Source organism: Sus scrofa, chromosome 9 (genome assembly GCF_000003025.6).
Source record: "Sus scrofa isolate TJ Tabasco breed Duroc chromosome 9, Sscrofa11.1, whole genome shotgun sequence".
NCBI lineage: Eukaryota > Metazoa > Chordata > Mammalia > Artiodactyla > Suidae > Sus > Sus scrofa.
The window spans coordinates 121,943,702-121,961,708 of NC_010451.4; the positions used below are offsets into that span (position 1 = coordinate 121,943,702).

At 40.2% G+C, this 18,007-nt stretch overlaps 1 protein-coding gene and 1 long non-coding RNA gene across 5 annotated transcripts in view; one reads left to right on the forward strand and one right to left on the reverse strand.

The window, feature by feature from the left end:
- The window catches only part of ACBD6 (acyl-CoA binding domain containing 6), a 202,982-nt gene that overhangs the window by 30,652 nt on the left and 154,323 nt on the right, over positions 1 to 18,007 (reverse strand). The window contains exons 7-8 of one of the 4 annotated variants that reach the window (XM_013989658.2): positions 7,770 to 7,844; positions 387 to 417 (exon numbers count right to left, since the gene is read on the reverse strand). In XM_013989658.2, coding sequence (XP_013845112.1) covers positions 387 to 417; positions 7,770 to 7,844 — 106 coding nt within the window. Of the gene's footprint in view, positions 1 to 386; positions 418 to 7,717; positions 7,845 to 18,007 lie in introns of all 4 variants that reach the window. The other 3 variants (XM_003357562.4, XM_021063753.1, XM_003130348.5) reach the window with 3 other exon arrangements.
- LOC110255521 overlaps positions 1 to 18,007 on the forward strand; it is a 61,970-nt gene that overhangs the window by 30,354 nt on the left and 13,609 nt on the right. The window lies entirely within an intron of this gene.

Genomic DNA, 18,007 nt, shown 5'->3' on the forward strand with positions numbered 1-18,007 from the left:
GGGGAAATAAGTTAAAAAATCAAATCTAATTTTCTTCACTTTAGTTACAGCAAGAATGAATCTCTTAGAGACTCTAGCTCCTGAGTGACAATGATTAGCATCTTAGTTGTCACTGACAATAAGAATGAAATAATGAACTTTCAAAAGGGAGGTGGAAGAACCTCCATTTCTGCTGATTGGGTAGAAATGCTCAAATAACTAGGAGCATTATATCCACAAGATACATAAGCTATCCATAAGAATTTTAACATATCTCCAACTTTAGAGGTTATTAATCTATTTTTTCAAAGTTATTGTAGCTCTGCTAGTGACTCAGCATTTTTCTAAGTATTACATAGGGTTGGACAAAGTCAAATATAATTAGTAATAATTTAAAAACATCTTACCATAATGTAGAGCTGTTTGACCTTCATTGTCCTATAAAAGAAACAAAGAATATATTTAGAAATCTAAGTTACACTGTGGAAGTATGAAAGCCCCTAAGCTATAGCCAATATATCTGATAGATCAAAGTTGCATGGGTTTATCGGATACAGGAAAGGAAGTCAGTTCTTTGAACCTCACTGTAACTTTTGCCCAAGCTCTCTACCTAGGAGAAAGGAGAATGCAAAATGGTAACTTGTGCACTCCAGCAGCTACAGGTAGACTGATGGGATGACTGCAGCTGCAGATAATAAACCAAAGAGAATCCCCTAAAATGTGGCAGTTTGATGACTTAATTAATGGCAGAAAAACTGACTCTGTATGTCACTTGGCTAGTATTATAATGTTTGTTTTTTTTTCTAAACACATTCCAAAGTCTATCTAAGAAGTCAATCCCTTTTCAAAGATTCACAAATTCCAGGCTTAGGACATTAAGTTTCCTAATCATATCAAATATAAAGAAATGTGATTTTAAAGCATACGAAGTCCTGGAGTTCCCGTCATGGTGCAGTGGAAACAATCCAACTAGGAACCATGAGGTTTCGGTTTGACCCCTGGCCTCGCTCAGTGGGTTAAAGATCCAGTGTTGCTGTGAGCGGTGGTGTAGGTCGCAGACGCAGTTTGGATCTGGCGTTGCTGTGGCTCTGGTGTAGGCCAGCAGCAACAGCTCCGATTCCACCCCTAGCCTGGGAATCTCCATATGCCGTGGGTGCAGCCCTACAAGGACAAAAAGACAAACAAAAACATATGAAGTCCTACAAGTTTCTAAGATAGTCAAAAGTTCCCACATATATTCAGCAAACTCCAACAGTTAATTTTTTTTTTTAGAACCAAGATATTCTAACTATATAAATTAATAGCACAGATGAGTACATTTTAGCAATGCTATTTCTTAAGTTGAGAGCAGGTGATCACATTACATGAGCAACACATAATCAGGATTAACTACAGGTGAAAGCAGAATTTAGTAATTAATTTGATATGCACAGAGTACGTGCACAGCCATTATTAAGCTCCTGGTAATTAAAAATAAATGCTTAACCGTTGCAGTGAATAACTGAGAGAGGGTGGTATTATGATTTATATCAACTTCTCCTGGACATGCCACATTATCTTTCCCACTTCCTAAAAGGTGAATGTGGGGGTTAGTTCCCAGAATGTTTTGGGTATAGCTGTCTCTATTTAATCTCCTAGAAAGAAAAGCAAAAGGCTGCCACAGAGGGCTTATTTTCTGGTTCAGACAGATAACAAGAAAAAAAGTTACTCCTTAAGGGCTTTTTTTTTTTTTTTTTTTTGGTCTTTTTAAGGCCACATCCAAGGCACATGGAAGTTCCCAGCCTTGGGGTCGAATTGGAGCACAACAATGCTGGATCCTTAACCCACTCAGCAGGCTAGGGATCAAACCCATGTCCTATTGGGATACTAGTCAGGGTCGTTGCCGCTGAGCTACACTGGCAACTCTACGTTAGGGGCTTTTTAATACCTATTGAAGCTTCTCAGGGTTAACAGCTGGTGGAGTAGGGAGGCAATATAGTTTAATGAAACTTTTCCTACCAGGGAATGGGAGCTCTCATTGGATTTGGAGAGAGAGAGAGAAAGCAGTTTTGGAGAACCTTGTGAGTAGGGTAGACTCAGCTAAAGTACAAAAGTGGCTACATCTGGGATGTCCATTAAGCATCATAGACTAAACTCTATGGTGAGGAAAAGACAGAAAGCAGCACCCAGAAATCAGGAAGACAAGGGATCATTTTTGCCTACTTGGTGTATTTTTCAGTAAAGCCCCTACTTGCTCCTAGCTCCTCTGTCTTGTCCTGCCCTTGAGATTAGGGGCAGGTACGGGAAGTGCTCTGAGGCAGCGGTCGTACCCAGGGTCCAGAAGACGATGATGTGGGGCAGCACAGCATTGTCGAGTTGGGCTCCAGAGTATTTTGACTTGCCCGGCTACAGCCAAGGGCAATTTTGAAAGAAGTGCCACTGGCCATTACGGCTTTAGACTCATATCTGCTTTGCCAGTTTCCAAAGTTAATCAGTAAAAGTGTGTGTGTGGTGTGTGTGTGTGTGTGGTGTGTACATACACCTGATGGGTTTATACATTGACATTTATAGTTTAAATGCCCGGCAACAGAAAGCAATTTCAGGAAGGGTTTAATCTATTGCAATTTCAGGTCTCTAACTCGTGCATCCATCATGTAAGGTTATATTTTCCACAATTACCCATCTTCAAAAAGTGTAGTTCTCTTGCTGTTTGTGCATAACTTTCCTATTTAATCACTGTGTTTGTAGACACTCATAGTACAGTTTCATTCAATTTGTAATTGCTCATCTTCATAGGGAGGTCGAAGCACAATTAATTTCTTTTAATCACATTTACCAATGAATACTGAATATATATCTCTAGCCCAGTATGCAGTTAATTAATTAAAAATATTTATTGAGCTCCTGTTATGGCCCAGTTACTATCCTAGCATCTGAGAACACAGAGGTGAGCAAGACAGAGAAGGTTCCTAATGTTACCAATCTTATATTCTAGGGCTAGGGGAAATAATAAGCAGATACATCTATAATAGGCAGTGGTAAGTGCTCTGAAAAAAAAAAGCATATGAAGTGTCTAGAGTGATGTGGGATGCTGTTTAGACAGAACAAGGAAGGACTCTGAGAAGGTGTAGAGAGAACTGGGGAAGGTACTAGGGTAGCCACGCAACCCAAGCTGAGCTAATCTAGCACCTGTCTTCCTGGTCTGAAAAGTATGTCAGGAGTTCCGTTGTGGCTCAGTGGTTAGTGAACCTGACTCGCATCCATGAGGACTTGGATTTGATCTCTGGCCTCGCTCAGTGGGTTAAGGATCTGGCATTGCTGTGAGCTGTGGTGTAGGTTGAAGATGTGGCTTGGATCCTGTGTTGCTGTGGCTGTGGTGTAGGCCCGCAGCTACAGCTCTGATTCAACCCCTAGCCTGGGAACCTCCATATGCTGCGGGTGTGGCCCTAAGCAACACCCCCCCTCAAAGTATGTAACTCAAACCAAACTAATTAGAATTCTCTCTCAGGATTTTAAAAGATGGAGTTATGGGGAGTTCTCATCGTGGCGCAGTGGTTAATGAATCCAATTAGGAACTATGAGGTTGCAGGTTTGATCCCTGGCCTCACTCAGTGGGTTAAGGATCCAGCGCTGCCGTTAGCTGAGGTGTAGGTCACAGCTGTGGCTTGGATCCCGAGTTTCTATGGCCTTGGCATAGGCCGGTGGCTACAGCTCCGATTAAATCCATAGCCTGGGAACCTCCATGTGCCGTGGGAGTGGCCCTAGAAAAGGCAAAAAGACAAAAAAAACTAAAACTAAAAATAAAAATGGAGCTATGGGACAGAAGTGTGTGAGCAGAGAAGGTCCTTTCCTCTCTGGTAAAATACAATGGTGTACTGAGTAAAGACAGACACAAAAGGGGAAATACTGCCTTACTCCACTTAAAGTACTTCAGAGTAATCAAATTCTGAGACAGAAAACAGAATAGTGGCTGCCAGGGGCTGTGGCGAGTGAAGAATGGGAGTTAGTGTTCAGGGGGTGCAGGGTTTCAGTTTGGGAGGATGAGGAGGTTCTGGGGATGGACAGTGATGATAACTGCACAGCAGTGTAAATGCACTCAATGCCACTGACCTGTACACTTAAAAATGGTTAATGTAGTTTATGTCATGTATATTCTGGCACAATTTGTAAAAAAAAAGAAATACAAAGGAAAAGATGTGAGCCAAAAACTACACGTGGCATTGTTCTCCACTTGGGGGAGAAAACTGGTCTGTGGTAGGAGAGAAGGAAGCATCACAAAGAAAAAAAAGCAGTGGAGAGAGACTGAGTCTGGTTCTTGGCATCCTTGCGTTTCCTAGTTAGGTGAGCCCATACAGCAAAATACTCTCTAGACAAATGTGACCTTTTTGTCCCTTGCAAACAAGAGTCCTGAGTAATGCAGAACGAAAGGCAATTTCTGACCGAAGCCTTGGTCACCTTCCTCTCCCTTTTGTGACTGCACAATACCAAAAAGAATCCCTAGCTGGACTCCCGCAGCTGTAAATGCTCTTCGCTCTGCTCGAAACCTTGAAAGAGACGCTGGCAAGAGAGTCTTGATCTTTTCCCGTGTTGTAGAATCCCTCTTTGACATATTTGAGCATTGTAAGTAAACTTACAGTCCCTTTATTTCTTTTATTTGAGCTCGGGGAGAGGAGGGGGCGTGGTGCTACACGGCATGTTTGTTGTGCTCCCTGAGATTTACGGATTGCTGATTGCTTCCTGTGTGCTTATAATCTTGGACTGTAAATTCATTTTTAGTGGGGTTTTATCTGTGAAAAATTCTGTGCTATGTTCCCTGGATGGAGACTCTGTGCCTCCAGAATGATTTTGCTTTTGTTTCCGTCAGGCACCATGGAGACATTATCCGTCTGAGATCCCCACGTTGATTTCTTAGCTTGAGCATTTTTGAACACTTAGGTAGTGTATCTAAAAAGGGCAAACCCTTTTCCCATCCCACTTCCCACTCCAGGGCTTGCAGCATAGGCCAAGAAAAGCTCTCTGTGTCAACCCTGTGTTGGTGGGCAGATTTCGTAAGCCCGCTTCACCCTGAGAGCGGCTGCATTTTTTGAGAGTTCTCTACTTGATGGGTACTGCGACTGGCACATCCTCTCAGGGCAGCCGAGTGTTGGTTTAAACTTACCACTTTGCTTTCAAAGCTTTGGGCTTTTTAGAACTGTGTGTGTCTGGCCCTTGGAGGGTTACCTTGCCTTTTTCTAAGCTCTGCTATGCATTTAAAGGGATTTTATGTTGCATTTCTCATGTGGTGGGAGAATTTTTAGATTATTTAGTCTGGATTCTTGTAGGAAAAGGAAGTCCCCTCAATCTTTAAGACTCAGTTCATCTTCTTCAGGAAACCTCTTTGACTCCTTAGGTGGGGCTAAGGGGGGTCCCCCTTTTCAACCACGGAAGCACAGCACATGCTACGTGTACTTACGTCTCTTCCACTAAGACTGTCAGCTTGTTGGATGCAAGTACTGTCTTTCATCCAGAGCCTAACACAGTGTCTTGCAAAAAGTGTGTGCTCAATAAATGTTCATGAAATGAGGGAAGGAATATATTACTTTAATCTTTCCTTAATGATTTATTCTTTAATCTCTTGACTTCCCTTTTTTCTTTGAACTTAAAGAAAAAAAAAAAAAAGTCCCCATACATTTCCTTCAGTCTGGCGTATAATGCCAGAGGCAATAATCTAATAAGGACCCAGGGATCCAAGCCGTGGGCATGGCCAAAAAAAAAAAGAAAAAAGAGAAAAAAAAAATGAAAAATCAACTAAGCCACTGTTAATATCACCATTTTCTATGCATAAATTTCTGTAGCCAAATCCTGATTTTTTTTTTCCTACTGTTAAATGCATTTTATCAAATTGAATCAAGGCTCCATTTCCAAGTCAAGATTGATCTCTCTACACACACACTTAGTCACAGAAATAACATGCTTCCTGGATGTTCTCTATGAGCAGAAAATTCTCCTGAGTGTCACTGGATTTCTTTTTTTGTGACCATAGTGATATTGAGACTCTAATTCAAATTTGATCTACCATTTCTACCAATGTTAATTCTAAAGCTTGAGTATGCAGCATGAACTGTTAGAAAAGTAATAATCGAGCTGCATAGAGGGGATGGATTTTCCTATGTGGTTAATGAGAGATTTTGTCCTTATCCAGTAATGTATATTTAAATATAAATTCTATTTTACTATTTCAAGTGAATATGCGATAAAGGAGGCACTCAAGAAAATTGGTTGTGAGGAATTAGACGTAGTGATAAAAATTATGAGTTAGTAGTATAATTTTAGGGAATTTTTAATAATATTTCTAAGCCTGGATTGTATTGCCTCTCTTCATCTGTGAGATCTGTGACTCTACAATAGAATATGATTAAACGAATCTGATAATTTAGATGTTTGCAAATGTATTTTCTGATGCATGAGTCAAGCCTTCAGTTGGGGTTTACTCCTTTCTTTCTTGAAAAACATAAAAGTAGGTACAAACATCTCATTTAAGTGGCACCTTAGAGTGAAAAAACTTGTCAGTAGATTTTAAAAATAATGGCACATTACTCTTTGAGCATGCAAACATTAAAAACACCACCCCTGTAAACTTTGCAAGGTATCTTATTTCTCCTTATCGCTCTACATGGAGAACACGGAAAATGACTTAACCTCTTCTTGATGATTCAGAGTTATCATAAACTGATGATCGTCCTCAATGTCTTGTACCAAGTACATGTCTGGAGAGGTGAGTGAACAAAAACATCCTTTATTGTACGTGTTACAGCATGAATGATGCCTTCACATGGCGCATCAAGGTATATAAAGCTCTTCGGCCTTCCAATAAATGGCCCCAGGCTACTTTCCCTTTTTATGGAGTTCAATTTATTTATTTACAGCTTTTTTTCAGCCATAGGATTCCTATCAAGCAAATTTTATTACTGTCAGTGCACTTAGACTCCTGATATCTGCTACTGCTGTGGAGGGCTGGAAATCAAAGCAGGTGAAGTCCTCAAGTTGTGTCTAAAATGAGCAAGTCTCTGAGAGATAGTCTCATAACATGCTCTGTAGTAAGCTTTATCAGAGATGTGTGTGTTTTATCTTGGTTTTGGTTATATTCTCCATCAGTGATTTTCAAGATGGGTTTTTTTGTGTTTTTTTTTTTATACTATGGAAGCTTTCGTTCAAGTGGAATCTGGAGTGACAAGTAACTGAAGCAAATATGGGTGGCACTGCTTTGGCTGAGAAGGGGAGCAACCTGGAGCCCTTGCACACTTGGCATCCTTGCCCCTCCACCAGAAGGGGCTCTCACTGCGCAGAGTTGGAAAATCACTTTCTAGAGACTAGGATGCCGAGTAACACAGCTCTGCATAAGGTGTCACTCTGTGACTTGCTCTCTGTCTCTGGACTCTTGGCTAATCCACCGCAAAATAAGGGATCATGACAGAAAATAACAAAGGAAGACAATTAAGGGCAGCACTTTGTCATTACTCATCCCTAAGGCAACTGAGCAGAGTCACACCTATACAGATGTTCTCAAGAACAGGTGTGCTTTGGGAACTAAAGCTAAGATGACTGCAGTGATTTCAACATGTTACTAAGCCTACTGGAGAGAGAGGGACTGCAGTAAAGCAGGCACCGTGTAAGTGAGCAGCGGAAAGTAAAGAATGGATAATGGATGTGCTGGGCCCGCAAGGTGGTCGTCTTAGGCTCATCTAATGATTCAGACTCATAAAAATACCACTGAACATACTGGGCATCAGTTTATTGAGAAGGATTTCAGACAGAAACCATTCACAACTTGCCATCAGGCCATCAGACTGCAGTCCTTGCAGGAATTCACAGGACAGCTGGTCCAAACATCCAGTGCCACCTTCTCTCTAGGAGACAGAGTGCGGGTGTGAGGAGGAGAGCTGTATTGGTGGATGTAGGGTCTATCTTGTCTGAGAAGCCCTGCCACTTTATAGGAGTCATTGTATCTTGTAACAACAGCTTCTAGGGTCACAGAACAAATACGCCACTTATGAGAAACTCATGCCAGTCCACAGTACAGTGTCCCCATCAGGGACTTACCATTCCTCTGCAGTTCCTTTCATTTCAGATACAACTTACCCATCATTTTCACCATGAGTGATGCTGCTCAGTAACATAACCGACACCCTTAACATCACTGGGTTACCAGGAAACTTAAGACATTTTAACCTAAGGCCAGCTTTCCATCCAGCAGGGGAAATGGTAGTCAATCTTATAATATGATATGAAACCTATGGAGCCAGAATTCCTATCTACAAGTTTAATGTGAAATACTTTGGGATCTCATAGGCCTTCGCCAACTCTTACTGTCTGTGCCACTTTGATCATAAGAAGTTACTCTAAGGCAAATGTTCCCTCTTCCTATTTTAATTTTCTTTTTACCCAAGTTATCTGAAGTAGACTGCAGTATTATATTTTAATATATCTGATTATTATGTAAAAATATTATAGTTGATTTACAATGTTCTGTCAATTTCTGCTGTACAGCAAGGCAACCCAGTTATATATAGATACATTCTTTTCCTCATATTATCCTCCATCATGTTCTGTCACAAGTAATTAGATACAGTTCTCTGTGCCATACAGCAGGATCTCATTGCTTATCCAATCCAGAGGCTATAGTTTGCATCTAATAACCCCAGACTCCCCGTCCATCCCACTCCCCCTCAGCAACCACAAGTCTGTTCTCCATGTCCCTGAGTTTCTTTTCTGTAGATAGGTTCATTTGTGCCATAGATTAGGTTCTAGATATAAGAGATAGCCCATGGTATTTGTCTTTTTCTTTCTGGCTTACTTCACTTAGCATGAGAGACTAGTTCCATCCATGTTGCCACAAATGGTATTATTTTGGTTTTTTTTATGGCTGAGTAGTATTCCATTGTGTATATGTACCACCTCTTCTTATTCCATTCATCTGTCGATGATCATTTAGGTTGTTTCCATGTCTTGGCCATTGTAAATATTGTTGCAGTGAACATGGGGGTGCATCTATCCTTTTCAAGCAAAGTTTTGTCAGGATATATGCTCAGGAGTGGGACTGCTGGATCATATGGTAGGTCTATACTTACTAGTTTTCTGAGGTACCTCAATACTGTTTTCCACAGCAGTTAAACCAATTTACCTTCCCACCAAGAGTGTAGGAGGGCTCCCTTTCCCCACACCCTCTCCAGCATTTGTTATCTGTAGACTTATTTACTAATGATGGCCATTCTGACTGGTATGAAGTGGTACCTCATTGTAGTTTTGATCTGCATTTCTCTAAAATTAGTGATGTTGAGCATTTTTTCACATGACTGTTGGCCATCTGTATGTCTTCTTTGGAGAACCGTCTATTCAGGTCTTTCATCCATTTTTCAGATGGGTTGTTTGTTTTTTTGCTGATGAATTGTAGGAGTTTGTATATTTTGGAAATTAAGTGATTGTTGGCTACATCATTTGAAACTATTTTCTCCTATTCCATAGGTTGTCTTTCTTAAAATGGTTTCCTTTGTTATGCAAAAGCTTGCCAGTTTGACTAGGTCCCATTGGTTTGTTTTTATTGTTACTTCTATTGCTTTGGGAGACTGACCTAAGAAAACATTTGCATGGTTGATGTCAGAGAATGTTTTGCCTACATTCTCTTCTAGGAGTTTTATGGTGTCTTGTCTTATGTTTAAGTCTTTAAGCCATTTTGATTTTATTTTTGTGCATGGTGTGAGGGTGTGTTCTAGCTTCACTGATTACATGTAGCTGTCCAGTTTTCCCAGCACCACTTGCTGAAGAGACTGTCTTTTTCCCATTTTACAGTCTTGCGTCCTTGGTGGAAGATTAATTGACTGTAGGAAGTCTGGGTTTATTTCTGGACTCTCTCTCTATTCTGTTCCATTGGTCTGTATGTCTGTTTTGGTACCAGTCCCACACTGTTTGATGACTGGTGCTTTGTTATATTGTCTGAAGTCTGGGAGAGTTATGCCTCCTGCTTGGTTTTTGTTCCTCAGAATTGCTTTGGTAATTCTGGGTCTTTTGTGGTTCCATATAAATTTTTTATTGTTTGTTCTAGTTCTGTGAAAAATGTCATGGGTAATTTGATAGGGATCACCTTGAATCTGTAGATTACTTTGGATACTAAGGCCATTTTAATGATACTAATTCTTCCAATCCAGGAGATGGAGTATCTTTCCATTTCTTGAATCCTCTTTAATTTCCTTGACTAATGTTTTATAGTTCTCAGCATCTAAGTCTTTCACCTCCTTGGTCAGGCTTATTCCTAGGTATCTAATTGTTTGGGGTGCAATTTTAAAACGTACTGTATTTTTATATTCATTTTCTAATATTTCATTGTTAGCATACAGAAATGTAACCAATTTCTGAATGTTAATCTTGAATTCTGCTACTCTGCTGCATTTGTTGATCAGTTTGAGTAGTTTTTGTGTAGAGTCCTTGGGGTTTTCTATACATAGTATCATGTCATTGGCATAGAGTGACAATTTTATCTCTTCTCTTCCAGTATGGATACCTTTTGTTTCGTTTGTCTGTTGCCTGTGGCTAGGACTTCCAATACTATGTTGAATTAAAGTGGTGAGAGTGGGCATCCTTGTCTTGTCACAGATTTTTTAGTGGGAAGGCTTTCAGTTTTTCTCTGTTGAGTATTTCATCGACTGTGAGTTTGTCATAAATGGCTTTTTATTATATCCCCTCTATACCCACTTTGGTAAGAGTTTTTTTTTTTTTATCATGAATGGATGGTGGATTTTGTCAAATGTTTTTTTTTTGCATCTGTTGAGATAATCATATGGTTTTTGAATTTTCTTTTGTTAATGTGGTATATGATGTTGATTGACTTGCATATGTTGAACCATCTTTGCAAACCTGGGATGAATCCCAGTTGGTCATTGTATATGATTTTTTTTTATATGTTGTTGGATTCAGTTGGCTAAAATTTTGTTGAGAATTTTTGCATCTATAGCATCAAGAATATTGGCCTATAATTTTCATTTTTGGTAGTATCTTTGTCTGGTTTTGGTACTAGGGTGATGGTGGCTTACAGAATGTCTTGGGAGCATTCCTTCTTTTTCAGCCTTTTGGAAAAGTTGAAGAAGAGTGTAAGTTCTTCTTTGTATGCCTGGTAGAATTTGCCTGTGAAGACATCTGGTCCTGGACTTTAGTTTGTAGGGAGTGTTTTTATTACATATTCAATTTCATTTCTAGTGATCAGTCTACTCAGTTGATCTATTTCTTCTTGATTCAGTTGTGGCAGGCTGTATGTCGCCAGAAAGTTGTCCATTTCTTCTAGGTTGACAAATCTCTTGGCATATAACTGTTCATAGTTATATGCCAACAAATGGTTTTTTGTATTTCTGCAGTATCCATTAAGATTTCTTCTTTTTCATTTCTTATTTCATTTGAATTCTTTCTCTCCTCTTCTTTGTGAGTCTGGTCAGACATTTGTCAATTTTGTTTACCCTTTCAAAGAGCCAGCTCTTGGTTTTACTGATTTTTTTTTCCAACACATTTAATTTTTATTGATTGACTGATTGTCTTTTTGCCTTTTCTGGGGCCGCTCCCATGGCATTGATTTTTTTCTATTGTTTTTTGAATCTCTATTTTATTAATTCCTCTCTGATGTTTATGATTTCCTTTCTTCCACTGACTTTATTTTTTGTTTGTTCGTCTTTCTGATTCTTTCAGGTGGTAGGTTACGTTGTTGATTTGCTATTTTTCTTATTTTTGAGGAAAGCCTGTATCACTATGAACTTCCCTCTAAGAACTGCATTTGTAGCATCCCATAGATTTTGAGTGGTTGTGTTTTCATTATCATTTGTCTTGAGGTTTTTTCTTTCTTTCTTTTTTTTTTTAATGGATGTTCTAGTGGCATATGGAGGTTCCCAGGCTAGGGGTCATATCAGAGCTGTAGCCACTGGCCTACAACACAGCAATGCAGGATCCGAGCCACTACTGTGACCTACACCACAGCTCACGGCAACGCCAGATCCTTAACCTCTTGTCTTCCTGGGTTTCCTTGGCTGTGATGCTCTGCTCCATTAAGCTTTGAGGTCCCTCTCTCTCAGCTGATCTCCCCATCAGTTAGGTGGCTTCCCAGGGAGTGGGTTCCTTTCCTCTTTCACAGCTCCCTCTCAGGAGTGCTAGTCCCATGCTGATTCCTTTTTTTTTTTTTTCCTCTTTTTTTCCTTTAGTTTTACTCAGTTATAAGGAAGGTTTCTTGCCCTTTTTGGGAGTTCAAGGTCTTCTACCAGGGTTCGGTAAATGTTCTACATGTAGATGATTTTTTTTGATGTGTTTGTGGGAGAAGGTGAGCACCACATCTTAACTCCTCTGCCATCTTGATCCTGCCTACATCTGATTGTTTAAATCAGGAGGATCTGACAGAATAAACCTAATACCGAAATAATACTAATAAAGAAGAATATCTAGAAGAATAAATGCATGGGGACACTTAGGAAAATGGGGGCCTAGCAATTTCACTTTGGGAATCATTCTACATGTAGATGAAACATGGTCCCATCCCCAAGTGTTTTATGTTAATAAAGAGCATATCATTTGGCTCTACTATTTATCTAACTTCGCAAGTCAGACATGTGAGTTCCATTCTTGATTTTTCTTCATCCTCTGTAAATGATCTATAAGCAACTTACACCCTTTTACTTGCAAAATATGTATATATCTTCACTTCTTTTCATCCTCTTATCGCCACCTGTTATAAATTGTGTCCTCCCCCAAAAGACAGGTTGAAATCCTAATTCCCAACACCTCAGAATATGACTTTACTTGGAAATAGAGGAATGATGTATCTATAAGCCAAGGGATGCCGAAAATTTCTAGCAACACTAGAAGCTCCAAGAGGCAAGGCAGGATGTTCCTCTATAGGTTTCAGGGGAAGAAATAATACATTTCTGTTGTTTTAAGCCACCTAGTTTGTTTCCCTTTGTTAATGGCAGTACTAGGAAACTCATACACTATCTCAGCACAAACCTCCATCAGTTCTTACCTGACATGGATGCAGTGACTTCATTTGTCCCCCTCCCCTGACCCAGTCTTTTCAAAAGCTAGATAAGATCATATTCCACTGGCTTAATAACCTTCAATGACTTCCTACTGCTCTTAGAATCAAGTCCAAAACTTGTGCTGTGGTCTAGGGCAACTGTTTGCCAACTCTTTGGTCTCAGGACCCCTTTACAGTATGTCTTCAAAATTACTGGAGACCTCAAAGAGTTTTTGTTTAGGTAGTTTAAATCTATCAGTATTTACCATATTAGAAATTAAAGTTAAGAAATTTAAAACCCACTACTTGTTACTGTAACTTAATTTTAAAAATGAAAATAAATATGTTCCAAAAGATAAGAAAACACAGAAGAGTGGCATTATTTTATATTTTTGCAAATCTCTCTAATGTCTGGCTAAACAAAAAAAATAACTGGATATTCCTTTCTAGTTCTGCATTCCATCTGTTGTGATACCATATCATGTAGCCTCTGGAAAATGCCACTGAACTGCACATGAGAGAATGAGTGTGAGAAAGGGTAAATAATGTCTTACAGGAGTTCCCGTCATGGCGCAGTGGTTAACGAATCCGACTAGGAACCATGAAGTTGCGGGTTCGGTCCCTGCCCTTGCTCAGTGGGTTAATGATCTGGCGTTGCCGTGAGCTGTGGTGTAGGTTGCAGACTGGCTCGGATCCCGAGTTGTTGTGGCTTTGGCGTAGGCCAGTGGCTACAGCTCCGATTCGACCCCTAGCCTGGGAGCTTCCATATGCCGTGGGAGCGGCCCAAAGAAATAGCAAAAAGCAAAAAAAAAAAAAAAAAAAAAAAGTCTTACAATTACTGTGAAAATAGTTCTGACTTCATGGGGCCCCTGAAAACATCACAAAGACTCCCAGGGGTTCCCATTTCATACTTTGAGAATCACTGAGCTAGGAAATCCTGCATCATTTAAAACCTGCCTAACTTTCTAATTTGATCTCATAAAATGCTGTTCTTCTCGCCCTAACATGGCTGGCTCCTTCCTTATCCTTCAACTCCCAGCTGCCATCTATGGAGAGAAAGTCCTTGACTACTTGCTTCAAAGAGGTCTCCTCCTACTCTTTTTCTTCAGTTGAATCCCCTAGTTGTTTACTAGCATTCATTACAATTTACAGATAAAAGATGTACTTATCTCTTGTTTTCACTTAATTATGAGCTCCTCAAGGTGAGGAACCATGTCTGACTTTTTGAACATTATATGCCAGCACATAGCATAATGTCTGGTATACAGTAGGCACTGAACCATTTTGCTGAGTGAGTGAATAAATGAATCATGAATTTGTACAAATACTTATCTGCCAAGGACGTTCCCTGCTTACATTCACTCATTAACAGATATTTATTGAGTACCTACTATGTGCCAGACACTGTTCTTAAGTGCAATAAATAAAAACAGACAAACATCTCCACCCTAGTTTTGGAGGAGGGGGATATAGCAAATAAGCTAAGTACATAAAATATATAATATGTTAGATGATGATAAATACTAGAGAAAAATACAGCAGGAAAAAATAAAGAATGCTGGAGGTGGGATAGAAAAAGTTTTAACTTAAGGTAGTCAGTGTTGGCCTTACTGGAAAGATCGTTGAGACAACAAGGGGTATGACTATCCGGGGATAAACAAGAGAGGGAGCAAGACAGGCAAGTACAAAGACCCTGGGATGGTTAGGTGCCTGGCATGTTTCAGGAACCAAAAGAGGCCAGTGTGTGGCTGGGGCCAGCTGAATAAGTTAGAGTGATCAGAGAAGTGAGATACGAGAGGCCTGAGGTGGGAGAGGGCCTTCTAAGCTTTGTGAGGATTTGGGCCTTTATTCTGAATCCAGTGGGAGGTTACTGGAGGGTTTTTGAGCACAGGAGTAACTGCTGCCAGGATCACTCTGGCTGTCAGCTGGAGAACAGACTGAAGAGTAGTGTTATTTCAACCATCCAGGTAAGAAATGGTGGGGACTTGTGTCAAAGTGCTAGCAGAAACAAGGTGAGCAGTCATCAGATTCTGGACATACTATGAAGGTAGAAGTAATAGGATTTGCTGATAGATGGGATATTCCTATAAGAAAAAGAGGGAGAGGTTAAGGATTCTACCAAGACTGTGGCCTGGGCAACAAGGTAATAATGACCATTAAGTAGGATGAAAACGACTTGGGGAGAAGCAGGTTTTGTGGGTAAGGTCAGGAGTTTGGTTTTGGACATACCCAGTCTGGGATATCTGTCAGACATCCGAAGGGAGGGGTCAATCAGGCAGTTAGATATAAATGTCTGAGGTTCAGAAGGGAGGTATGGGCTGTAGATATAAACTTGAGATGTGAAAGCAGATATTTATTTATTTTTATTTTATTTTTTTGGTCTTTTTACCATTTCTTGGGCCGCTGCCGCGGCACGTGGAGGTTCCCAGGCTAGGGGTCTAATCGGAGCTGTAGCCACTGGCCTATACCAGAGCCACAGCAACGCGGGATCCGAGCCGAGTCTGCAACCTACACCATAGCTCACGGCAACGCCAGATCATTAACCCACTGAGCAAGGGCAGGGATCAAACCCGCAACTTCATGGTTCCTAGTCGGATTCGTTAACCACTGCGCCACGATGGGAACTCCTGAAAGCAGATATTTAAAGCCCAGAGAAAGGATGAGATCAGCAAAGGACTGGGTAGAGAAAAAAGAAAACGGGATGACTGAGCTCTGGGGCATTGCAAGATAAGAGGACAAGAAAGGGAGCAACAAAAGGGACTGAGAAAGAACTGCAGAAGAATAAGCAAAAGGGACCGAGAAGGCCAGTAAGTAGTAAGAGAGTCAATATCCTGAAACACAGGAGAATTAAGTGTTTAAAGAAGGAGTAATCAATTGTGCTTAATGCTGTTGATAGGTTGGGTATGACAGGACTGAAAAGTGGTCACTGGATTTAGCAAAACATTAGTTACTGATTTTTGATTAGAAAAGAAAGAAGGGTAGAAGTGAACACCTAATTCAAGTGGGTTCAAGAAATAAATGGAAAGGAGGAATTAAGAGTATAGACAACTCTCTCATGGACTTTGCTCTCAGAGGAGTGAAATGGGGCAGTGGTCAGACAGGTAGAATGGAGAGACAGCAGCATATTTGTATTGGATGGAACCTGTATAGGAGAGAGGGAAAACTGATAATGTGAGAAAGGATATATGCAATAAGATCCTTGAGTAGGATGGAACCTTGTACATAAGCAGAGGGGCTGGCTTTAGGAGCACAGAGAGTTCACACATATAATAGGAGGAAAAGTGGGCTATGTAAGTTCAGATACAGGTAGGTAGGTAGATGTGATGGTAGAACTTGTGGAAGTTTTTTTTTTTTTGTTATTTTTTAAAGAATCTATTCTTCCTGGGATGTGTTTCCTTTTATTTATTTATTTTTTGCCACACCTGCGGCATATGGAAGTTCCCAGGCCAAGGATCGAACCTGTGCCATAGTTGCAGCACTGCTGGACCCTAACCCACTGTGCCACATGGGAACTTCCTGTGGAAGTTCTTTAATGTTTCTAGTTTGCTCAGTTAAATGGGAAGGAAGGTCATCAGCAGAGAATGAGGATGAGGAAGGAGGTGTCTGAATTTTGAGAAGAGAAAGTATGAAAGAGTCACCTATCAGAGTGGAAAAGTTCATGGAGTAGAGAAATGCAGTGTGACTCCGGGCAGCACTGAGCGCCCCCTTGCCATCAGTGGTTATAAACCTGAAGTGAGCATAGCTGTGTGTGTCTCTCCATCAGGTGTAGCTGCACAGGTAAAGACATGCAAGAGCAGAAGAGTTAATTCAAACACCAATTTTCTGAAAGGCTTCTTACACACCAGGACACAATGATAAATAAACCAGTTATGGTCTTGGCCTTCAGTGAGTTAACAGTCTGGTTTATTTATGGGAATGGTTATAGTATAATAGCTTTGTATGACAGAATACTAGGCAGCCGTACTCACAGCTGTGCGGAAGAATATCTGATATGCATATGAGAAGATATTCATGCTAAGTAGGATATAAAACGATGTACAGCATGATCCCATGTTTTGTTTTTAAAGTGTATTATCTACCTATAGAAAAAAGATAAGGAAAGCATCCAAAGTGATAATACACGTTATCTCAAGGGTAAGATTATGGATGACGGAAACCTTTTTCTTTATACTTATTATTGGTATTCTGTACAAATTTCTAAAATATATTGACATCCCTTTTCCGCAATAAGAAGTTGCTATTCATTTGTACTCTCTCTGAATCTGAACACCATTTATAAGTTTCCAAACATTTTTTAGTGATTATCCCTAGCTATTTCCAATAAAAACTGATCAAATCAATTACAATTATGGTCAGTTATAAATGTGTATCTATAGTTGCAAGTATGATGGGTTACCTGCTCCACCCCCATCCATTTCTTGTTTGCTATGCTCCTTAGACCACCGTGCCTAATTTGGGGCTTCTGAGTTCAGATGCTGTGGGCTCAAGTGTTCTTGGGTTTAATGTGAAACACTGAGATTTCTGATCTTACAACTTAGAGCATGTCCATCTAGAAATCAATTAGAGCAGGAGCATGAACATGGGAACCCGTGACAGCAATCACAGAATTGATTGGCAGGTAGGGAATAGGAAGGCGGGGCAGCTGTGTTGTCTTATTCTATTAATTTTTCTGTCTTCCAAGAGTACTAGAGAAAAGGTGTAGAAAGACATCACAACCTTTCCTCAACTCTGAATTGTTTATGTCTGAGTACCTGAATATGTCTAAAGAATAGGTATTTGGGTGAAACAAAGAAAAGATTATTTAAAATTATTCTCTACACTGTAGTCTTCAGGGATCCAAATGTAAATGCTTCTTTTATTCATCTTTTGTACACCTAGCACACAGTAAGCACTCAAGAAATGTTCAGTCTGGAGATCTCATTGTGGCTCAGTGGGTGAAGAACCCAACTAGTATCCATGAGGATGTGGGTCTGATCTCTGACCTCACTCAGGGGGTTAAGGATCTGGTGTCACGGTGAGCTGTGGTGTAGG